The following is a 26,440-nucleotide window of genomic DNA, read 5'->3' on the forward strand; positions in this document are numbered from 1 at the left end:
TTGCGAAATATGGGATTCTAATGCATTTGAAGACGAGTACCACTTTATGATAAGAAATAAGATATTGGACTAAATTTGTTGCGAAAATAATCCAGAAAACACGTACTCTTCAAAGTATTGCCAGTATATATCTTCAACCTATATTGTATGACCGTAATAACATATGTTTATATTAAAACAACGCGAAGAGCAGAGTAGATAGATTTCCCCTTAGTGGACGGACACCAATACAATTTTTGTGGCTTGGCAAATATTTAGAATACTCTGGATGGTTTGATATTACACTACGTGTTATGTGAACATTAAATATTTTTTCCGTTTATATTTGAATAACTTTATTAAGTACTGTAGTGATACATTTCCGATACAAGCCATCATTCCAGTGAATTGAGTGCTTTAAATATATTAATGTACACATAATTTCTTCTTTCAATTATCAAATTACTGTATAGAGTGGTTAAGTATAAAATATTTCCCGCAGTTGGAAACCCAGCCATTTTAGAGTAGTAATTTGACACGTGCACCTTTAGTGATAGTACCCAAGCAATAAACAGTAGCGGCATCTTATAAAAGCGATGGTAGACACGCCTGACAACAGTAAACCGTCTACGTGGCCTAGTGGTTAAGGCGTCCGCATACGGAGCGGGAGGTCATGGGTTCGATCCCTGGCCGTGTCATACCGAAATACGTTGAAAGTTGGTACAAGTAGCTCCCTTGCCTGGCGCTCGGCATTTAAAGGGTAGTGCTTGGAAAAGTGGTTCAACCGAGAAATGTTGTATCCCATGTATCGGTGCTTTACACTTAGCACGTAAAAGAACCAAGAGGTCTCTTCGCAAAGAGCTAGGGTATCGCACTCGGATCTCTTGTATCTCATTCTGTTTATACAAGTCTTCCAATGTCTGGATTTGACTGCGAATTGCATTCACTTCTATCTTATGTCACTTATTGCATTTAAACACAACTTAAGTCATGGTGGCGTCACGGCGGTGTCAAGCCATAATGAAGCCAATGGGCGCCGGCAGACGTTGATAAACTCAAATAATCAAACAAACCTGACAACAGTAGCCAAGTGACCGTCAGCGATGGAACACTCTGAAGTGTTAATAGTTAATCATAGTTTAAGATGACAGAATTAATATAATACTTTTTATTTTTAGTTAAATTCTTTCGCTATATTTCTAAATAGAAATATAACAAAACTAAATGTTGAACACATAATGAACATACATTCATGACTATAATAGTCTGCAGATCATATAGTAAGGTTTAGTAACAGTAACAATAGGCAAATTTACAACAGAATATGAATACTATTTAAATCAATTTAATTTCGAACCATTAAGCACTTCACCATTTTTATATGTATTCCTATATGTATGCATTACGTATTCCCTAATATCATATTTTCGCTAAAAGGTATTCTCGCCAAGTCTTATTTTCTTGATACACATGATCAAGTTATAGTTAAAAAAATAAATACTGTTTAAACCAAGTTATAGAGTGATCAGTCTCATTGCGTATGTAGTGTAAGTATTTTAGAAATTGAATATGATTTTTTTAGATGATTTTGCTTATTTTCGCTCAAAATACTTCTATTTTCGTACGAAACAAGCCAGTCTTTTAAAAAGCTAAATAAACATCACCTTAGTATCGACTTTATTTGAAAATAATATATTTCTTTTTTACTCATATTTAAAGCAAATAAAATAGTCAATATTGTTTACGAAACATCGGCAACAAAATCCGTTGCCTGAAACCATAAGTTATTTTAATACCTAGGGACCGGGAATTAGAACACCGGATGAGACCGGATAATACGGTGAGAGAACGGGAAATAGTATCGCCCATATTATTTCTACATGACCTATATGGACATCGAAAGCGAAAGTAACATTTTATTTGTGGAACAAGAAACAGGTAAACACGTTTATTAATTGAAAGTTTGGTTATAGCCTGTTTTATTTATTTATTTATGTCATAATTTACATTACCGGTGTATTTTTGTCATAGTTCGAAAAATTACTCGGACGATCCACTTGGAAATACATATACATTTTTAATACGCTTTTAAATATATATACAAAAGACTTTAATCCTACGACATTTTCAGAAAATTCATACATGTACGCCTACTGTTAATGCATAGGAAACAGAAACAGGAAATCATTCTATCGTACGTGTTGAGAGTGACAGGTAAACGTTAAACGATTTATTTTACATCACCACAGGATTTGCGTAAATGCATATTTTGTTTAATTGGAGGTCTTGACTAGTTTATGAGTCTTGTAGGTTGTGATGCATACCGCACAGGTAGAATGTTAGAGTCCCTGCTACTCTGATATCCAAAACCGCGGCGTGCTCCTTTGTAAATCACTGACAACCGGCATCCCCGTTTAACGTCTCTCGAATGTCTGTTAGAATTTATTGTTGGTAAGGCTCGTAATCCAGCATGCGACCCCTGGGTTAATTATAAAGTCACCAATTAGAGCACGGTGCCCAAGTGCGTTGCATAGAAGTAGACCCAATGTGTAACGTTGTTCATTTGTGTTAAAGGGACTTGCACATTGTCTGTTAATGCACGTTTTACAAATACAAACAAAAAGTATTACGAAATAAACTGTGGCAAATCATTAGGAGCGTTAAAGCTGCACTCTCACAGATATATCATTTTTACAAGTTTTTTTTATTTTTTGTCTTTGAAAGAGCAAATTTTGCGTAAATATCTGCTTACCAATGATGTAAGACTGCTGACAAAAAATCAGACGTAGATGTTCATATTTTTGTTCGAAAATTCATATTTATGGCTTAAACCGTTACTAGTGGTTTAAGAAAAATGCATAAAACATCATTTTTTAAACTTAAATATAAAAATTTGCGATCTATTTTTTGTGAACAGTCTCATGGATTTTTGCCAAAAAATGTCCCGTTCCAAGACAAAAAAAAAGGTGACAAACTGTTCAATCTGTGAGAGTGCAGCTTTAAAGCGAAGATGCTTCAAAAGCTGGAACCCTTTAACAAATGTTGATATTGCTCAAATATTGTATTTAAAGACCACACTTTTGAAACACATTTGCAAATCAATTTGCAAAACGATTTATCACATACTAACATCTAATAAGAAATATGCCTTGTACAATGTGTATTGCTATTTCAGATAAATACCTCAACCAACTCACTAACGAGTTAGCTGAAACATGGCTGGCCAGCTGACGGACGCTGATATGGACCAGCTAGAGACGTGGGTAGGAACAGGGCCCAAAACCTTCACCCTACTGTACAAGATAACAAGGGATGGGTGTGATCCCGCCATCTTCCACCAAAAGTGCGACAGCCAGGGTCCGACTGTCACTGTGCTGTATAACACCAATGGTTCTGTGTTTGGGGGGTACGCGGGTCAGAGTTTGCATAGTCAGAGTGCATATATAAACGACCACACCGCGTTTTTGTACCAGCTTCGGTTTTCTGGTAACCAAAAAGCCAATAAATTCCCTGTAAAATGTAGTCAAGCAGATTATGCTTTTCATGGTTCTCCATCTCTCGGACCAGTGTTTGGAGCAGGTCATGATCTGCACGCATTCAGCGCAAAGATATCAAATAATAGCGGAACCTTTGCGCTGAACGGGCGCCTGCGATTTAAGTCATACGATAGCCAGGGGGTGACCACTGACCAGATCAACAACGGGCACATGAACGTCACAGAGTTGGAGGTCTACAAAGTGACAGGTAAGGTCGTAAAATAAAAAATTCAACTGAAAAAAGTGCCAAAATAGAATTAAGAAATAAACTAATGAATCTAAATATTATCTAGAGTAATATTTTATAAACGTATTGTTTTAAAATATATCCAATTGCAACCACAAAAAAGGATAAAAAATATGACCGTACGACATGATCGATCAGGCTAAAACAGTTCTAAGCGACATGAACACTGGGTTGTTTCTCAGTGGCAAATGTATAACTTAGGCAAAATGCAGTGTGTGTATACCACGTGATAGATTGCGTCATAAATGCTACGTCGGAAGGCAATATTTTGCTTCGAGTGAATACTTAAAACAAGTGTAGATTCTTAAAACACTTCGACAAACCTTCACAATACGGCCGTTTGACGGTTCACAGTCAAAAAAATATTTTAGAAACGGGTTTGTCGAAGTGTTTGATGAAACTATTCACCTCATCAAACTCCGGTAAAAAAGAAGGCGTGGCTCTTTAAGCGGCATATACTGCCCTTTGTTTCATTTAAAATGGTGTAGTAAAAGAAAACTTATCTTTGATATAAGTCTTCTTTTTAAGCAAAATGTTGCCTTCTGTCGTAGCATATATGACGTAATTTATCACGTGGTATACACACACTAAAAATGTGTATCTGTGTTTTATTTGAGGAATAAATTGCGGTAGTGATGTCATTATCGGGGTATAAACGCAGTTGGGGTGTGGAGGACTCAACGCGTACTTTGACCCGCCAAATTGCGTTCACATCCCCGATAATGACATCAATCCCGCAATTCATACTGATATTTACACCAATAGTTCATTATTTCATTAAAAAAATGTTAAAACCTTACAGTAATCCTGTCCCACCAATTCTGTAAATAGAACGATCCGACTGTAACCGGAAACATTTTATCGAAGGACGTCACACTAACGCAGGAAAAGATCAATCACTTGAAAATCACTTTTAAACGTAAAATTGAAACACTAATGCCACTAATACATTTAATATTATCATTAATTAATACTTTCTAAAATGTTGATCCGAAGATGACGTTCATCGGATGATAACCGCAATTGCATTCTGAGCTCCTCGGCCATTTTTATCGAAAACAACCCTCGGATGTATGCCGGTACATCTGTTGAAGTAGTTCTAAATTTTTGAATTATATCATTAATTAAATGTAGTGTTCGAGAGTTGTATTTACTGATCTAAGTTTAAATTGAGTGTCAGTGAAGTGAATTATTGCAAACATCAGTAAGATTCCCAAAAGTAAAGTCATAAGGTTTAACTGCTAAATACAATTACTACGCGATCTACTTGCAGCGGACTTAAATGTACCACTTTTTGAGTATGTAAACCGTCCAAATGCATCCGAGGTTGTGTTCGATTAAAATGGCCGAGGAGTTCCGAATGTCGCAATTGCCGAAAGGCAGTTTATTTAAGGAATGAAAGTTGAGGTGTAAATATTGTTAAAATCTTAATTTAAACAGACTCCAGGGGCACAATTCAATAAACACCTTAGTCGACCTTACGTAAGTCAGTAGAAGAAAATACCACAACGTTAAGGAAATACAAGAAAACAACTTGTTGTCAGTTGGTACTTAATTTTTGAAGTAACGACTAATATCCGTAACTGGAACGGGCCCCTGTGATGCGTACTCGTAACGAGCCCCTGTGATGCGTACTCGTAACGGGCCCCTGGGATGCGCATTCGTAACAGGCCCTTGGCATGCGCACTCGTAACGGGCCCCTGGGATGCGCACTCGTAATGGGTCCCTGGGATGCGCACTTGTAACGGGCCCCTGGGATGCGCACTTGTAACGGGCCCCTGGGATGCGCACTCGTTACGGGCCCCCGGAATGCGCACTCGTAACGAGCCCCTGTGATGCGTACTCGTAACGAACCCCTGGGATGCGCACTCGTAACATACCCCTAGGATGCGATCTCGTAACGGGCCCCTGGGATGCGCACGCGTAACGGGCCCCTGTGATGAACACTCGTAACGAGCCCCTGTGTTGCGCACTCATAACGGGCCCCTGGGATGCGCACCTGTTACTGGCCCATGGCGTGCACATTCGTAACGAGCCCCTGTGTTGAACACTCGTAACTGGCCCCAGTGATGCGCACGCGTAACGAGCCCCTGTTATGCGCAATCGTAACTTACCCTTGGAATGCGATCTCGTAACGGGCCCCTTGAATGCTTACGCATATCGGTCCCCTGGGATGCGCACTCGTAACAGGCCCCTGTGATGAGCACTCGTAACGAGCCCCTCTGATGCGCACTCGTAACGTGCCCCTTGAATGCTCACTCGTAACAAGCCCCTGGGATACGCACGCGTAACGGATCCCTGTGATGCACACTCGCAACTGGCCCCAGTGACGCGCACGCGTAACGAGCCCCTGTGATGCAAGCTCGTCAATAACCCCTAGGATGCTCACTCGTAACGTGTCCCTGGGATACGCACCCGTAACGTGTCCCTGGGATGCGCACTCGTAGCTAACCCCTGGGATGCGCACTCGTAACTAAGGCCACTACTTTTATATAAATTGGTTTACAAAACCGGCGTGTCTAATTTTCCGAAAAGTACAAAAAAAATAAAAAATGAATTTCACTATTTTTTCAAAATTATTTTCCCGACCGTATTGATTTTGGTGCAAAACGAAAGAAAAACGCACAGATAAGAGTACGAATGCAGTAGATCTCGACTGGTTTGTTGTTCCGTGGCTGTATTTGCCAATTTATAGTGATAGCATGTGATCCAGTCAACTGTTATGGCAGCGTCGATGGCAATGGCGGAATTGACGATAGCAGTCATTCTTTGTATGAAATAACTAATTAAAATATGCAGGAGTTGTTAAAATAACAATAGCAATAAACATTGGCAAATTTAACAGCCACAAACAATAACTGTTACGTGATTGTTGTTATTCACCGCCAATTTAGGTCATGAAAATATTGTTGTTTATAGATATAAAATAAAATTGTCAGCGGCTGCCATCGAATTAGTAGACACAAATATCTGTAAATTATGTGTGAGAAAAACATTTTATGGTTAAATATCAAATAACAGTGCACTAAGTGTGAGTGGTGAAATCGAAAGTAAAATTTCTAAGTTGACACCGGTGTTCAAAAACAACCTCGGATGTATGCCGGTACATCTGTTGAAGTAGTCCGTATTTTTTTTAATAAAAGCATTAATTAAATGTAGTGTTTAAGAGTTGTATTCATAGCTCTCAGTTTAAATTGATTGCCAGTGAAAGGTATTATTGCAAACATAATTACGATTACCAAGAGTTAAGTCATAAATTTTAACTACTAAATAAGATTACTACGCGATCTATTTGCAGCGGACTTAAACATACCACTTTTTAAGTATGTAAAACGTCCATATACATCCGAGGTTGTTTTTGAATAAAATGGCCGAGGAGCTCCGAATGGTTCGGTCGATGGTGTTTATGGATTTGAAATCACAAAATGGTTTGGAAATACTTGTTATTGAGTCAATGTAAAGCTTGTGTTTAATCTAGATTACACGTTTATTCATGTTTGGGTTAATAGTAGAGTAAAAACAATGAAAGAGTTGAACACATGTCTCATGACATTTTAATACTAATGCCAGGAGTTGTGTGCAAAACATTTAGATAAAACAACACGGAAAACTATTTTGAATAAGTCCATTTCAATTTGTAATGAACTTGATATTTCACTATAAATGAGATTTGTTGTTGTAACCAAGGAATACTCTTTAAAATGAAAAATAAACAAGCATGAAGTATAGATGCCCTGTGAACTCGTGTATACACAAAATGGCGGAGTTGGGAGAAGATGAAAATATCCGATACATAATTATGGATTTCTCTGTTACTATCATTGGTACATAAAGTTAAGTCACATGCTAGATTTATTATTTTGTTATGTGATTTTTATGTACTGATGTGGTAATTTGCTGCAAGATTTGAATTTGAAATGGATTTGGTGAACATCCCATGGTAAATATCCCGGTCCGAAAATATCCGAACTTAGCATGGATCGGGTTACACACAACTAGGACCCACCATGGTAAAGGTTATTAAAACTCAAATCTAGGTCTAGTTTGGTTTTGAGTTTTTCAGGAATTGCTTTCACAATGTTAAAGCTCAAATGTCTTCATAAAATGTTACTTCCTTATTTACAAAATTGGTAATTATTTCACTTTATTGGCATTTTCCAATATTGAAATAACTGAAACAATGTTTAGAAAATATTATGTATTGTTTTAATACAGTGCATTTTTTTGTATTTTAATGCGTAAAATTGCCTTCTCTTTTTTTCAATTTAATATTGTTCAGTTTAGTGTTCTGCATTCACTTTTGCTTTAGCATACCCTTGAAGCTTAACAAATGTCTTGCTGAGTGATATTCAAAAGTGTAGTTTATACATGTAAACATGTTTTATAGTCAATTTCATTGATGTTTTATATGCACAGTATGTAAGATTTAAACTGTGTGTTTAATTAGAACTTTGAAACTTTGAGTGTATTAAAACATGCATTAATAGCAGTTTAAAAATTTAAAATGTCATGTAAATGATATAAATTTTCAATGTTTTTTATGTTGTTCTCTGATTTTTACCCTTTAAGAGTATGTTTTGTGACTTTGGATACGCACTCGTAACGGGTCCCTGGGATGCGCACTCGTAACTAACCCCAGAGATGCACTCTAGTAACAGGGCCCTGGGATATGCACTCGTTACCTACCCCAGGATGTGCACTCGTACAAGGCCCCTGGGATGCGCACTCGTAACGAGCCCCACGGATGCAAACTAGTAACAGGCCCCTATGATGCGCATTCGTAACATTACCCTGGGATACGCACTCGTAATCGGCCCCTATGATGTGCACACGTAACATTACCCAGGGATACGCACTCGTAACGGGCCCCTGGGATACGCACTCGTAACGGGCTCCCTGGGATGCGCACTCGTAATTTGCCCCTGGGATGCGCACTGATTTGCCCCTGGGATGGGCACTTGTAACTGGCCCTTGGTATTCGTACTCGTTTACAACACGAACTATCCGGTAAATCCGTAAAACATTTAGGATTTTACTGTTCGTTGTTCTGTGATTTATGTTTGGTATCGTTGTAGATGGGGTGCGGAAAGTGAAAACGGAGAAACCAAAGGAAGTCAAACCGTGGCGAAATGCTCCCGAACTCAACGACAAGGTGTACATCCAGTTTTGAAATGATAAACGACCACAATCATAACTCTAGCAACATTTGACGCATGTGTAAAGTATAAACCGACAATCGCGTTCGATGGTTTCATATATCATTAATTTTAATCATTACTTTACGTTTCCATGTTTCAGTTGCGATATGATATCTTTGAGTTAAAAGCCATTACTATGTCATCACATTTGCAAGCCACTCTTATATAATTTTGTTTTAAATTTAGCTCCTCGACCAACTGAAAGAGGAAATTGCCACATTCAAGCCTCAGAGTGACCTAGACCTGACCGACATCCGAGTCCTTCTTCTGGGTCCCGTGGGGACCGGCAAGTCCAGCTTCTACAACACAGTGAACTCTGTCTTCCGGGGACGCATTTCACAGAGGGCGCGGTGTGGCACTTCCGCTCACAGCATCACCACAGCGGTCAGCTCATTATCATTGCACTTGAGTTTCTAGATTCTTATGAACATTGTTTTGAAGAAAAAGTAAAAAAAAATGCATCATGACTGGATTATAAGCGATGTCTGTGTGTATATAAACGTTTAGGATTCTTTCTATATTAAACTGTGTTTATCCCTCGAGAATGTACTTATTTTAATCTTTGTTTGCACCGCCACACTAAACCTTTATTTAATTTCAGTATAAGCCATACACGGTGGGCAAACAGGGCGGCTCTCGACTCCAATTCCGGTTGTGTGACACGCGCGGCCTTGAGGTCAGCCAGGGGCTTGACCTGCTCGAGTGCAACTTTCTGTTGGACGGTCACGTGCCTGAACACTACGAGGTATATATGAGCGCTGCCGTTCTAAATTTATACAAATTGAAGTAGTGTTGGCGTGCTTTCCGGCAGTTGCAAACTTCCTACCATGCGCCTGAAAACAGATCTACGTACGTCATGTCTTATATTATATTCACCAGTATCTCGGTGTCATCGGTAGGATACATCGGTGATTTATCTTATATTCTGCTATGTGTTAGTAGATGTGGGCCGGTTTTATTGCTTTATTGGAAATAATGATTTAAATATACAATACAAACGTTTTTATAAACGACAACATGTGAATAAATGGTTTTCCTAACTGTAATATAGTCAATGATTATACACTTACGGACGCATTACATGTGCATGATCGTTATTCCAATTCAACTCCTCGCACTACACCTTGTACTCCGATGTCTTCGCTTTACCGTGATAGTACGTATGTGTGATTATATGTATATTATCAGTTCAACCCGGCAACCCCTATCACCCCTGAGACCCCGGGGTTTATACACAAGCCCGGCCTTGCTGACAAAGTCCACTGTGTGTTATTTGTCCTTGAGGCAAACACTATTGACGACTTGCCAACGAAACTCGTGGAAAAGATGAACAGCTTCCAGAAACTGATGAACCAGAAAGGTAGAGGAGGGGGTGGTATTGTGAGAAAAGTTATCTTTTAAATACAAATATGGGGATTGAGGGGGAGCGGGGTATTGTGAGAGACGTTATTTTTTAATACAAATCATTGAATTCAAATATTGTTACGACCACCAAACGCAAAAAAGTGAAACAAGGAACAAACAAGGAAATGATTTAGGTACAAATAATAACATATGAGCTATTATGAATGTTGTAGTTTAATTAATAGTTACGTGGCCATAAATTCCAGAGTTAATATCGCTCATATTTCTATCTGCACCTAAATCATATGCTTTTTTATCAATTTAAAGTCAAATATGTTAAACGCGATAAAGCATTAAAAGATAAAAACATCCAAAGTGTTTTGCACCAATCTATACAGTGCGCCTGTATCTGTAGACGCAATATGTCACATTAATCAGAATAAACTGTACAAATAATACGTCACAGTGATTAGAATAAACACCATTATGTTTAAACCACAGGTATCCCGCAGGCTGTTCTGCTGACAAAGGTGGATGTAGCGTGTACAGAGGTCGCGCAAAACGTGTCCAGTGTCTTCCGGAACACAAACGTGGAAAAAGTCGTGGACACAGTTGCCAAGCTTCTAGGTGTGTTGTCACGCCATTATATGATGAAACCAGTCCGTAACATGTCCTTTTTCTTCAGTGCTGTCATTTTGTCACACCACATATGATTCAACCAGTCCGTAATGCCCTATTTCTTCAATGCTGTCATTGTATTTATAATTGAAGCCGTCGCCTCACTTCTCAGTATAATCAAGCCATCTTTTATCCGGTAAAGTGTCCAAACCAAGTAACGAGTGTACTAATTTATGGTAGCCATAACCTTTAAGGTATGGTATCACCATTACGTAACATGTATTTCAGTTGTGTGGAAAACTCTGAAAATAATGTTTATAATGAGTGATAGACTTTTTTTCAGATGTATAATACAATATTGACTTTATTCCTCCAACTCGTATACATTAAGTATCTTTTAATTTCATAGCATTATCTGCAATTTTTCCGAATACCATTTTATCTTGTCCAACTTTATTCTAGGGTTGCCACGCAACAACGTACTTCCGGTTAAGAACTACGAGAACGAGGTTCAGCTGGAGGCTGCCACAAGCGCCCTGGCCCTGTTGGCGCTTCGACAGGCGCTCTACTTCACCGAGGACTTTCTTGAGGACGTGGTTGAAAAGAGGGCCTCCGTCAAGGCCGCTCGGGGAAGGGGTTCAAGCGGGGGTAGTGGGGAAGGCAAGGGAGAGAGGGTGGAGATAGGGAGTGATAGTGCTTAAGGTGGGGGAGGGGAGTCAGGGAGAGGTGCTGGTGGGGGAGTTTTGGAGGGGTGTTAGGGTTGGGAGAGACTCGGAACTGGAGAGGAGGGTATAGCATTAAAAACTATAGAACGACAAAATACGTATATATGTTCGACTCATTATTATTATCATTATTATTATTATTATTATTATTATTATTATTATTATTATTATTATTAAGATATTGATTGGTATGAGGCATATATTTGTAGGTTCTGAAATGTTCTTATTTTTGTATTTCTGTTGTAACATGTATAATTTTTTTTTCTTTCTGATACTGTTTTGCTATCAACTTTTACTTTCAGTATAGTAAATATATATATATATATATATATATATATATATATATATATATATATATATATATATTTCATGTAATATGCTTTGGGCCATTGTATCCAGCTGTTTTATGTCTAATAATATCTAATAAATGATAAACAGCTTTCACATGTTTGTTATTTGATAATGATTAAACATTGAATAACATGATATTCGTTGGAATTAAATTCCTTATTGTTACTGACATACCGAAATGCAACTTAAGGCAACGTAACATACGTTTTGGTACATTTTTTTAATAAATAAATAAGAAAGCATGTAAAAATGAGACGGGCTCTAACGAAAGAACACTTTTCTGACGCTCTGTTTCATGTCCTGCATCACGCCAATTGCATCACGTCCCGTATCACGCCGAATGTATCACTTCCTGTATCACGCAAAGTGCATCACGCTCTGTATTATAATTACGCCAAGTGCATCACATCCTGTATCACACCAAAAGCATCATATTCTGTATCACGCAAAGTGCATCACGTCCTGTATCACACCAAGTGCATCACGTTCTGTATCACACCAAGTGCATCACGTTCTGTATCACACCAAGTGCATCACGGCCTGTATCGCACCAAGTGCATCACGTCCTGTATCACACCAAGTGCATCACGCCAAGTGCATCACGTTCTGTATCGCACCAAGTGCATCACGTCCTGTATCACGTAAGTGCATCACGTCCTGTATCACGACAAGTGCATCACGTCCTGTATCACACCAAGTGCATCACGTTCTGTAACACACCAAGTGACTCACGTTCTGTATCACACAAAGTGCATCACGTCCTGTATCACGCCAAGTGCATCACGTCCTGTATCACACCAAGTGCATCACGTTCTGTATCACACCAAGTGCATCACGTTATGTATCACACCAAGTGCATTACGTCCTGTATCACACCAAGTGCATCACGGCCTGTATCGCACCAAGTGCATCACGTCCTGTATCACACCAAGTGCATCACGTCCTGTATCACACCAAGTGCATCACGTCCTGTATCACACCAAGTGCATCACGGCCTGTATCACGCAAAGTGCATCACGTCCTGTATCACACAAAGTGCATCACGTCCTGTATCGCACCTTGTGTATCACGCCCTGTATCACACCATGTGCATCACGTCCTGTATCACGCCAAATGCATCACGTCCTGTATCACACCAAGTGCATCACGTTCTGTATCACACCAAGTGCATCACGTCCTGTATCACACAAAGTGCATCATGTCCTGTATCACGTAAAGTGCATCACGTCCTGTATCACACCAAGTGCATCATGTCCTGTTTCAAGACGATGTATCACGTCCTGTATCACGCAAAGTGCATTACGTCCTGTATCACGCAAAGTGCATCTCCTGTATCAAGACGATGCATCACGTCTTTTTTCACGCCAAGAGTATTACGCCAAGTGCATCACGTTCTGTATCACGCCCAGTGCATCACCTTCTGTATCACGCTAGGTGCATTATGTTCAGTATCACGCCAAGTGCATTACGTTCTGTATCACGCCAAGTGCATCACGTTCTGTATCACGCCAAGAGCATCACGATCTGTATCAGGCCAAGTTCATCACCTTCTGTATCACGCTAAGTGCATCATGTTCTGTGTCACGCAAAGAGCATCACGTCCTTTTTTCACGCCAAGTGCATCACGTTATGTTTCACTCCATGAGTATCACGTTTGGATCACGTCACGTGCTTACGTCTTGTATTACTCCACGTTCTTCCCGTCTTGTATCACGCAATGTGCATCACGTGCTGTATAACGTCGAATTTGGTGTTCGGTGTACAGCATCCGCCAAGCAGCGTCCCTCGCGCAGGGTGTTCTGCGGAAACTCGGTAAAACTCGTTTCCGCAAAACAACACCCTACGCTAGGGTTAGGATGAACCTATCTAACACTCTCGGTCATGGAAGATACTTTTAATCTCCAAATTTCCTCAAAAACGAAACAGAAAATGTGTTGATTTCAGTGAATGAGCTCAATTTATAAAAAAAACATTATAACCACTGGTGAAATGAAATACACCTGTTTCTGTAAACAACACATTTGGTTTATTACTTTCATAAACTAGTGTGAAAAAGGTAGCCATACGGAGTTGGAAATTGGAAAACGACAGTTGCGTGATACGTAAAATCTGCTGATTTTTCAGGTCATAGAAAGTGATGTTAATAGGCAAATGGTAAAACACACAATAACTAGAGCAACAGCACTGGCACTGCCACTGGATTTTAAAACTAAATCATTTTTTTTTTAAATAAAAAAATAATCTTATAATCCCAAACTAAAAATTATAATACCAAAAATGTGAAATGTTTTTTTTATAAATATGAACTTTGTACTGTATACTAAAGTATTTAATTACAAAACAAATTGCACATTTATCAAAAAATAAAATACAATATTTTTTCACATTTTACCTTTTAGTTTAAAATTAAAAAGAAGAAGATTGAGTTCGAAAATCCGGTGCCAGTAAGCAACAGGTGGTCAAAAACGTTCAGAAGATTCATTTGAAAAGAGTGAAACCTATTTTAAATACTTTAGAACAATCACGTCAGAGCAGAATAGTTATAAATTCATTAAATGCCGACGGCACGTCAATGATCCATCAACGAGTCCATCCCGTATTTGTTCGTGAATCACATGACCACGTTTAATGTCGTTGCATTATTATTAAAACAGTGTGCTTGTATAGCATGCATGCCAACGAATGGCAAAATCAGTTTTCAAACATTCGGTACTTCTTTCGATCGAATATTTAAGTATTCTATTACCAAAATGAATCTTTAAGAAGATATAGTGAACTACTATTATTCGCTAAATCTATATCCCGGGTCTTTATACCCTTCTTTATCGTAGCCGGTACACGCGACGGATCCTGATTCTGCCTCAGGAGTTCCCAATCCCAACCTTAGGCAGTACCATCCCAACCTCAGGCAGTACCATCCCAGCCTTAGGCAGTACCATCCCAACCTTAGGCAGTACCATCCCAACCTTAGGCAGTACCATCCCAACCTTAGGCAGTACCATCCCAACCTTAGGCAGTACCATCCCAACCTGAGGCAGTACCATCCCAACCTTAGGCAGTACCATCCCAACCTTAGGCAGTACCATCCCAACATTAGGCAGTACCATCCCAACATTAGGCAGTACCATCCCAACCTTAGGCAGTACCATCCCAACCTGAGGCAGTACCATCCCAACCTGAGGCAGTACCATCCCAACCTTAGGCAGTACCATCCCAACATTAGGCAGTACCATCCCAACCTTAGGCAGTACCATCCCAACCTTAGGCAGTACCATCCCAACCTTAGGCAGTACCATCCCAACCTTAGGCAGTACAATCCCAACCTGAGGCAGTACAATCCCAACCTGAGGCAGTACCATCCCATCCTTAGGCAGTACAATCCCAACCTGAGGCATTACCATCCCAACCTGAGGCAGTACCATCCCAACCTGAGGCAGTACCATCCCTACCTTAGGCAGTACCATCCCAACATTAGGCAGTACCATCCCAACCTGAGGCAGTACCATCCCAACCTGAGGCAGTACCATCCCAACCTGAGGCAGTACCATCCCAACCTTAGGCAGTACCATCCCAACCTGAGGCAGTACCATCCCAACCTGAGGCAGTACCATCCCAACCTTAGGCAGTACCATCCCAACCTTAGGCAGTACCATCCCAACATTAGGCAGTACCATCCCAACATTAGGCAGTACCATCCCAACCTTAGGCAGTACAATCCCAACCTGAGGCAGTACAATCCCAACCTGAGGCAGTACCATCCTATCCTTAGGCAGTACAATCCCAACCTGAGGCATTACCATCCCAACCTGAGGCAGTACCATCCCAACCTGAGGCAGTACCATCCCAACCTCAGGCAGTACCATCCCAACCTGAGGCAGTACCATCCCAACCTGAGGCAGTACCATCCCAACATTAGGCAGTACCATCCCAACCTTAGGCAGTACCATCCCAACCTGAGGCAGTACCATCCCAACCTTAGGCAGTACCATCCCAACCTGAGGCAGTACCATCCCAACATTAGGCAGTACCATCCCAACCTGAGGCAGTACCATCCCAACCTTAGGCAGTACCATCCCAACCTTAGGCAGTACCATCCCAACCTCAGGCAGTACCATCCCAACATTAGGCAGTACCATCCCAACCTTAGGCAGTACCATCCCAACATTAGGCAGTACCATCCCAACCTCAGGCAGTACCATCCCAACCTTAGGCAGTACCATCCCAACCTTAGGCAGTACCATCCCAACATTAGGCAGTACCATCCCAACCTGAGGCAGTACCATCCCAACCTTAGGCAGTACCATCCCAACCTTAGGCAGTACCATCCCAACATTAGGCAGTACCATCCCAACCTCAGGCAGTACCATCCCAACATTAGGCAGTACCATCCCAACCTTAGGCAGTACCATCCCAACCTTAGGCAGTACCATCCCAACCTTAGGCAGTACCATCCCAACCTTAGGCAGTACCATCCCAACCTTAGGCAGTACCATCCCAACCTTAGGCAGTACCATCCCAACCTTAGGCAGTACCATCCCAACATTAGGCAGTACCATCCCAACCTTAGGCAGTACCATCCCAACCTGAGGCAGTACCATCCCAACATTAGGCAGTACCATCCCAACCTTAGGCAGTACCATCCCAACCTTAGGCAGTACCATCCCAACCTTAGGCAGTACCATCCCAACCTTAGGCAGTACCATCCCAACCTTAGGCAGTACCATCCCAACATTAGGCAGTACCATCCCAACATTAGGCAGTACCATCCCAACCTTAGGCAGTACCATCCCAACCTTAGGCAGTACCATCCCAACCTTAGGCAGTACCATCCCAACCTTAGGCAGTACCATCCCAACCTTAGGCAGTACCATCCCAACCTTAGGCAGTACAATCCCAACCTTAGGCAGTACCATCCCAACCTCAGGCAGTACCATCCCAACCTTAGGCAGTACCATCCCAACCTGAGGCAGTACCATCCCAACCTGAGGCAGTACCATCCCAACCTTAGGCAGTACCATCCCAACCTTAGGCAGTACCATCCCAACCTGAGGCAGTACCATCCCAACATTAGGCAGTACCATCCCAACCTTAGGCAGTACCATCCCAACCTGAGGCAGTACCATCCCAACATTAGGCAGTACCATCCCAACCTTAGGCAGTACCATCCCAACCTTAGGCAGTACCATCCCAACATTAGGCAGTACCATCCCAACCTTAGGCAGTACCATCCCAACCTTAGGCAGTACCATCCCAACCTGAGGCAGTACCATCCCAACCTGAGGCAGTACCATCCCAACCTTAGGCAGTACCATCCCAACCTTAGGCAGTACCATCCCAACCTTAGGCAGTACAATCCCAACCTGAGGCAGTACCATCCCAACCTGAGGCAGTACCATCCCAACATTAGGCAGTACCATCCCAACCTTAGGCAGTACCATCCCAACCTGAGGCAGTACCATCCCAACATTAGGCAGTACCATCCCAACCTTAGGCAGTACCATCCCAACCTTAGGCAGTACCATCCCAACCTTAGGCAGTACCATCCCAACCTGAGGCAGTACCATCCCAACCTGAGGCAGTACCATCCCAACATTAGGCAGTACCATCCCAACCTCAGGCAGTACCATCCCAACCTCAGGCAGTACCATCCCAACCTCAGGCAGTACCATCCCAACCTCAGGCAGTACCATCCCAACCTTAGGCAGTACCATCTCAACCTCAGGCAGTACCATCCCAACATCAGGCAGTACCATCCCAACCTGAGGCAGTACCATCCCAACCTCAGGCAGTACCATCCCAACATTAGGCAGTACCATCCCAACATTAGGCAGTACCATCCCAACCTTAGGCAGTACCATCCCAACCTGAGGCAGTACCATCCCAACCTGAGGCAGTACCATCCCAACATTAGGCAGTACCATCCCAACCTTAGGCAGTACCATCCCAACATTAGGCAGTACCATCCCAACATTAGGCAGTACCATCCCAACCTGAGGCAGTACCATCCCAACCTGAGGCAGTACCATCCCAACCTGAGGCAGTACCATCCCAACCTGAGGCAGTACCATCCCAACCTGAGGCAGTACCATCCCAACCTTAGGCAGTACCATCCCAACCTGAGGCAGTACCATCCCAACCTGAGGCAGTACCATCCCAACATTAGGCAGTACCATCCCAACCTGAGGCAGTACCATCCCAACCTGAGGCAGTACCATCCCAACCTGAGGCAGTACCATCCCAACCTGAGGCAGTACCATCCCAACCTGAGGCAGTACCATCCCAACCTGAGGCAGTACCATCCCAACATTAGGCAGTACCATCCCAACATTAGGCAGTACTATCCCCACCTTAGGCAGTACAATCCCAACCTGAGGCAGTACCATCCCAACCTGAGGCAGTACCATCCCAACCTGAGGCAGTACCGTCCCAACCTGAGGCAGTACAATCCCAACCTGAGGCAGTACAATCCCAACCTTAGGCAGTACCGTCCCAACCTGAGGCAGTACCATCCCAACCTGAGGCAGTACAATCCCAACCTTAGGCAGTACCGTCCCAACCTGAGGCAGTACCATCCCAACCTGAGGCAGTACAATCCCAACCTGAGGCAGTACCATCCCAACCTGAGGCAGTACCATCCCAACCTGAGGCAGTACAATCCCAACCTTAGGCAGTACCGTCCCAACCTGAGGCAGTACCATCCCAACCTGAGGCAGTACCATCCCAACCTTAGGCAGTACCATCCCAACCTTAGGCAGTACCATCCCAACCTTAGGCAGTACCATCCCAACCTGAGGCAGTACCATCCCAACCTGAGGCAGTACCATCCCAACATTAGGCAGTACCATCCCAACCTTAGGCAGTACCATCCCAACCTTAGGCAGTACCATCCCAACCTCAGGCAGTACCATCCCAACCTGAGGCAGTACCATCCCAACCTTAGGCAGTACCATCCCAACCTTAGGCAGTACCATCCCAACCTTAGGCAGTACCATCCCAACCTGAGGCAGTACCATCCCAACATTAGGCAGTATAATTTTTTTCAAACAAAACACAATAATAATTTCAATTCCACTGCATTTATATTTGTAAACAAGGCGAAATCAGATCGGCGATTTTAATGAAGTTTGTAAATAATGGAGTTTTTATTATTACTATATTTATTCAACCAAAAACATCGAATTATATTAGAATACCGATTTTCACATTCGAATTTCAAACGTTAAATAACAATAGATGATAACATTATTTTCTATCATTTGTCGTATCAATGTTCCCGGCGCACTTGATATTGTTCAAACAAAACCCCGTATGCATTTCACTATCTAGAGGTATGAATGTAGCAGTAATAAACTGAATTCTTATTTAATGGTCTCGTGTTCGCTTGATGGTATTTATTGCATTATGACTTATTTATCAGCGTATCCGATATGTAAATCCGTCACAGACAAATAAAGCATCCCCCCTGATATAAAAATACTTCTTTAATTGTTAACTGACGATGGATAACGAAGCGTCACATTATCAATTATTTATCATCTTCTCCATTAATGTGATCGGTAATATAAGTTTTAAAAGCATGTTTCAATTCATCATTTGCCATATCAATTGATGTCACGCTCTGGATGTTATTCAAACAAAATATTGAATGCATTTGGTAGAAAAACAAATTATATTCATAATACAATTTCATACGCGTATAATAATGATTTGAGCATTATGAACTATTAATGCCAGTTATGAAGTCTGCAGTCTCAGACAATCTGATATCTCCCGGAAAATACTTGAGGACAGCTCGAACACTATTCATGCTGAATTAAAGTTGAAGGGTAACCGGGTGGTATCATTATGAAATTATATATGATTTTCGGAATTTATTGGTTTCGTATTATGCGTTTCAAAACACTGGGAAGAGGTTTCAGCACCAGGTACATGAAGTTCAAGTTTATCAGACAGATCAACGAGTAATACAGGTAAACATGTCATAACTTACAGCATCAGCTACATGTAGGTCCAGTTTAGCAAACATACAAACGGGTGGTACAAGTAAACATGCAACATCTTACAGCATCAGCTACATGTAGGTCCAGTTTAGCAAACATACAAACGGGTGGTAAAAGTAAACATGCAACATCTTACAGCATCAGCTACATGTAGGTCCAGTTTAGCAAACATATAAACGGGTGGTACAAGTAAACATGCAACATCTTACAGCATCAGCTACATGTAGTTCCAGTTTAGCAAACATACAAACGGGTGGTACAAGTAAACATGCAACATCTTACAGCATCAGCTACATGTAGTTCCAGTTTAGCAAACATACAAACGGGTGGTACAAGTAAACATGCAACATCTTACAGCATCAGCTACATGTAGTTCCAGTTTAGCAAACATACAAACGGGTGGTACAAGTAAACATGCAACATCTTACAGCATCAGCTACATGTAGTTCCAGTTTAGCAAACATATAAACGGGTGGTACAAGTAAACATGCAACATCTTACAGCATCAGCTACATGTAGGTCCAGTTTAGCAAACATATAAGCGGGTGGTACAAGTAAACATGCAACATCTTACAGCATCAGCTACATGTAGTTCCAGTTTAGCAAACATATAAACGAGTGGTACAAGTAAACATGCAACATCTTACAGCATCAGCTACATGTAGTTCCAGTTTAGCAAACATATAAACGAGTGGTACAAGTAAACATGCAACATCTTACAGCATCAGCTACATGTAGTTCCAGTTTAGCAAACATATAAACGAGTGGTACAAGTAAACATGCAACATCTTACAGCATCAGCTACATGTAGTTCCAGTTTAGCAAACATATAAACACGTGGTACAAGTAAACATGCAACATCTTACAGCATCAGCTACATGTAGTTCCAGTTTAGCAATCATATAAACACGTGGTACAAGTAAACATGCAACATCTTACAGCATCAGCTACATGTAGTTCCAGTTTAGCAATCATATAAACACGTGGTACAAGTAAACATGCAACATCTTACAGCATCAGCTACATGTAGTTCCAGTTTAGCAAACATATAAACGGGTGGTACAAGTAAACATGCAACATCTTACAGCATCAGCTACATGTAGTTCCAGTTTAGCAAACATATAAACGGGTGGTACAAGTAAACATGCAACATCTTACAGCATCAGCTACATGTAGTTCCAGTTTAGCAAACATATAAACGGGTGGTACAAGTAAACATGCAACATCTTACAGCATCAGCTACATGTAGTTCCAGTTTAGCAAACATATAAACGGGTGGCACAGTAAACATGCAACATCTTACAGCATCAGCTACATGTAGTTCCAGTTTAGCAAACATATAAACGGGTGGTACAAGTAAACATGCAACATCTTACAGCATCAGCTACATGTAGTTCCAGTTTAGCAAACATATAAACGGTTGGTACAAGTAAACATGCAACATCTTACAGCATCAGCTACATGTATTTCCAGTTTAGCAATCATATAAACGGTTGGTACAAGTAAACATGCAATATCTAACAGCATCAGCTACATGTAGTTCCAGTTTAGCAAACATATAAACACGTGGTACAAGTAAACATGCAACGTCTTAAAGCATCAGCTACATGTAGTTCCAGTTTAGCAAACATATAAACACGTGGTACAAGTAAACATGCAACATCTTACAGCATCAGCTACATGTAGTTCCAGTTTAGCAAACATATAAACGGGTGGTACAAGTAAACATGCAACATCTTACAGCATCAGCTACATGTAGTTCCAGTTTAGCAAACATATAAACGGGTGGTACAAGTAAACATGCAACATATTACAGCATCAGCTACATGTAGGTCCAGTTTAGCAAACATATAAACGGGTGGTACAAGTAAACATGCAACATCTTACAGCATCAGCTACATGTATTTCCAGTTTAGCAAACATATAAACACGTGGTACAAGTAAACATGCAACATCTTACAGCATCAGCTACATGTATTTCCAGTTTAGCATACATATAAACAGGTGGTACAAGTAAACATGCAACATCTTAAAGCATCAGCTACATGTATTTCCAGTTTAGCAATCATATAAACACGTGGTACAAGTAAACATGCAACATCTTACAGCATCAGCTACATGTAGTTCCAGTTTAGCAAACATATAAACACGTGGTACAAGTAAACATGCAACATCTTACAGCATCAGCTACATGTAGTTCCAGTTTAGCAAACATATAAACACGTGGTACAAATAAACATGCAACATCTTACAGCATCAGCTACATGTATTACCAGTTTAGCAAACATATAAACGGGTGGTACAAGTAAACATGCAACATCTTACAGCATCAGCTACATGTAGTTCCAGTTTAGCAAACATATAAACAGGTGGTACAAGTAAACATGCAACATCTTACAGCATCAGCTACATGTAGGTCCAGTTTAGCAAACATATAAACGGGTGGTACAAGTAAACATGCAACATCTTACAGCATCAGCTACATGTAGTTCCAGTTTAGCAAACATATAAACAGGTGGTACAAGTAAACATGCAACATCTTACAGCATCAGCTACATGTAGGTCCAGTTTAGCAAACATATAAACGGGTGGTACAAGTAAACATGCAACATCTTACAGCATCAGCTACATGTAGTTCCAGTTTAGCAAACATATAAACGGGTGGTACAAGTAAACATGCAACATCTTACAGCATCAGCTACATGTAGTTCCAGTTTAGCAAACATATAAACGGGTGGTACAAGTAAACATGCAACATCTTACAGCATCAGCTACATGTAGTTCCAGTTTAGCAAACATATAAACGGGTGGTACAAGTAAACATGCAACATCTTACAGCATCAGCTACATGTAGTTCCAGTTTAGCAAACATATAAACGAGTGGTACAAGTAAACATGCAACATCTTACAGCATCAGCTACATGTAGTTCCAGTTAATTAAGATAAACGAGCGGTACAGTAAACATGCCACATGTTACAGTATTAGCTACATGTAGTTCAAGTATGTTTAAGATACAAACGAGTGGTACACGTAAACGGGCAGCAACTTCCAGCATCAGATACATGTTGTTCCAGTTCATTTAAGATGTTAACGAGTGGTACAAGTAAACAGGCTACTTTTTTCAGCAAAATGTAGTCTCGGTATATTTAGGACTTGTTTGGTCAAGACACAAAATCATGTTACATTAGGCCGAAAATGTGTGCATGTAACCCGGATGAGATGAACATTTACCCAGTAGGGAAGTTATATCCGTTTTTCATCTAAGAAACTATGATTTAGTTGTTTTAATCGGTCCATGCATCAAAATGAAAGTGACCGGACATGAACTGCGACGGACAGACGGACGGAATCGAACAATCATAAAGTCACTAAAGGAAAATAAATTTAATATATATATATATATATATATATATATATATATATATATATATATATATATATATATATATATATATATATATATATATATATATATATATATATATATATATATATATAGATAACCATAGATGATTTGCGTCAAAGACATTTCAAGATGTTTAAAGTGTTATATGACTCCATGTGACCTTGACCTATGACCAAGTGACCTCTGAAAGAAATATGGTATTACTATATAAAAATGAAGCATACGTGTCGAAAGCTTCTCAAACTTTTGAGAACTACATAATTAGACAGCTTTACCCCCTGTTCTAGCATCCTTCAAAAATGACAGCTATATCGGACATAGCAAAAACAATATGACCCCTGATCTATCTCAGTGGCCTAGACTGTTGTGGGAATGAGAGACGTATTCGTATGGCCACTATTTTAACATTTTATGTTTCGTTTTGACAAGTGACAAATACGTTTCTACTGTGAGGTTTCAGGGGGGGGGGGGGGTGTATAGAGAGGTATATAACTTTATGATCACATTTGTGTGGCACTCGTTACACGTTTGTATGTGTGAAAATTACGGTTCAACTTACATATTTCCGTTCGTCTATATCTTGAGCAATATTTGATTTGTTTGAATAAGACGAACAACATTTTATCTTTATGCAAGAGACATTGTTAAAAATATATGTTACTAATTGTACAATGTCAAATACTTTATCAATCTCTTTATTGCCGTTTCGGGCTTAAGAACTTTTTCAAAATACTAAAAAAGAAACTCTTTTTACAGTTTGATACTTAACATGGCAAATGTTATATTTATATACACTAGCATCATGTAAAACGGTTACAAAAATAGCAACTATTATCATCAATATTCATCTAGAAAGAACGTTGCAGTCTAATGAGGTTTCGCAGTTCGGCCACTTGAGTCTGAACTCAGATATGATACTGTTTGTAACCTCTCTCATTTAATGGAGTCTCACATTTATCAACTATTGCCATTCAGTGTGTTATGTTATGAACTGTATATGTTCAAGTTAGCAATAAATGTTATGTTCTGTTCTGTTTTGTAACCACGGCCTAAACTGTATACAAAGGAGAAATGGTTTTGATTGAAAGTAAAGGAAAACGTTATGAAAATTGCCGCTGGTAACGTAAAGGTGTAATTTTCTACTGTTAGGACGAATGTAACACACTGTTTATCAATCACACCCCAATAGTGAGCGATTTTAACCATGTGCGAATCAATCAAATTTCCTTTCAATTTAGAAATAGATTAGTGTAGGTGTTTCGTGTACGCGTAATATATAACTTGAGGGTATTAAGCCGTTAGTTAAAGATTAGTCGACCTTTACCATTTATTCATTTACATTACACATACTTATAAAAAGTTCAGAACCAGCAGTTTTGGAATATTACTTGGATGAAGCAGAAATGTTGGAAATCAGCTAAGTTCTATACTTTCTAATATGCATTGTTACAACACTGTTGTGTTTTTCTATAAGTGCTAGTACCTATGCTGCACTTTTCGGAGCCATATGCTTATAAGTGAAATAAAGTTGCCAACGTTGTGAATTTCTATTGAAAACATTTCACAAAGCATTTGTTGGCTCTTGTGATTAAAACCATAATGATAACACGCGCATTCCAAGCTTAACGAGATATCGATATACTTTTCATGTGAACTAAATAACATAATGATATTGCAACGTTTTTAACACAATAACATGCTATATTACGTCATTTTAATGTTAACTATTACGATGGTACGGTTGTCTAGATTTGGTAGCGCTTGTTCGGGTTTTCTCGTAAGTGGATTACCTCTGATGCTCAACCTTGGTGTACACGCGCTCGACGCCTTTTAGAAATCTGAGCCGAATATTCTCCAGAACTCTATGTGCAGGTAGCGACAGGGACCTAGGTGGCTAAGAGTGACTTTCACGAGCGGGGCTGCCTCCGCAAGCGCTTATCAGATCTAGATCTCTATGCTGGCGTGGTAGAGGTTATAAGGATTAGGCGAAAAATTCAGTTAATCCAACTTTGGTTAAGTGCAATATTAGTTGGCAACTGCATTTTCGTAGATCGCCATGTAAGTATTGCTGCATTTTAGGATTTTTGTTCTGGCATAAAATAAAATGTAATGTCAATAAATAGAGCGTTTATATGCTCATGAAACAAGGCTTAATCGATGCATCAGTTGTTTAAACTTTGGCTAATACTGCATTAGTTTCCAACTGTTTCTCGTCCACCGCCTTGTCATTTAAAGCGTGATTATTGACATCTTATTACATCAAATATCTAACATAATTATCAAAACTAGTAATATCATCTAATGCATGTGTAGGATACCGTTACAATACTTTATGGAAGCGGAAACATTTCTCAAGAACAAATCTGAGCAGTAAACATCTGTACTGGAGACTAAACGTGTTACGGTATGCTTGAATTTTCCTATACAAGTTGAATGCGGTTTCGAACATACTCTCTACAATTTGAGCCATATTTGATCACCATTGACTTGTATGCAAAGTCGGCCATCCGGAAATCGAACCCACGACAGTTGCACCTGATACAAGCACTCTTAACGCTGATCAACCAAGAACATATTGACTATACAGTATTCATTAGCCTTTATAGTTAAAGAGTATGTATATTACTTGAGGTTTTGTATTCTTTCCTTTCAGATGCCTGTATCCAGGTACGGAGATAATTGCAGCTTAGGCAGAGCAGACTACATATTCGTGACAGAGAAGCCGGGAATAGACTACTTACTATAAGGCCGGGATAAATTACAACTTCTCTGAGCGTAAATGTGTATAGGGTAAGTGGTTTTAACCTTTAGTAGCTCACAGTTAAAATTCAATGTAAATTGATATTTGATAAGGATCTGCAGAAAAAATAAAATGACTGTCATGGCTTGGCTTATCATAAAGCGCTGTTGAAGTGTTCCTCGTTCGATTCGGTGATAGATCGGTCGTTGTTCGTCGGTTTTCGGCTATCGTCAACACTTCAACGCCTTATTTTCATGCAACCTTATTACCATGTTACCTTATTTCGATGTAAACT

The 26,440-nt window shown here is 40.3% G+C and overlaps 1 protein-coding gene across 1 annotated transcript; it reads left to right on the forward strand.

Moving 5' to 3' along the window:
* Positions 1–1,854: 1,854 nt before the first annotated feature.
* LOC128202827 (interferon-induced protein 44-like) lies at positions 1,855–11,623 on the forward strand. Its single transcript, XM_052903982.1, has 8 exons — positions 1,855–1,917; positions 3,155–3,723; positions 8,838–8,914; positions 9,147–9,344; positions 9,562–9,705; positions 10,149–10,320; positions 10,806–10,931; positions 11,385–11,623. The coding sequence occupies exons 2-8, from the start codon at positions 3,195–3,197 to the stop codon at positions 11,621–11,623; spliced, it is 1,485 nt and encodes a 494-aa protein (XP_052759942.1). The 5' UTR covers positions 1,855–1,917; positions 3,155–3,194.
* Positions 11,624–26,440: the final 14,817 nt, after the last annotated feature.

The sequence above is a fragment of the Mya arenaria genome, chromosome 9, assembly GCF_026914265.1.
Source record: "Mya arenaria isolate MELC-2E11 chromosome 9, ASM2691426v1".
Taxonomy (NCBI): domain Eukaryota; kingdom Metazoa; phylum Mollusca; class Bivalvia; order Myida; family Myidae; genus Mya; species Mya arenaria.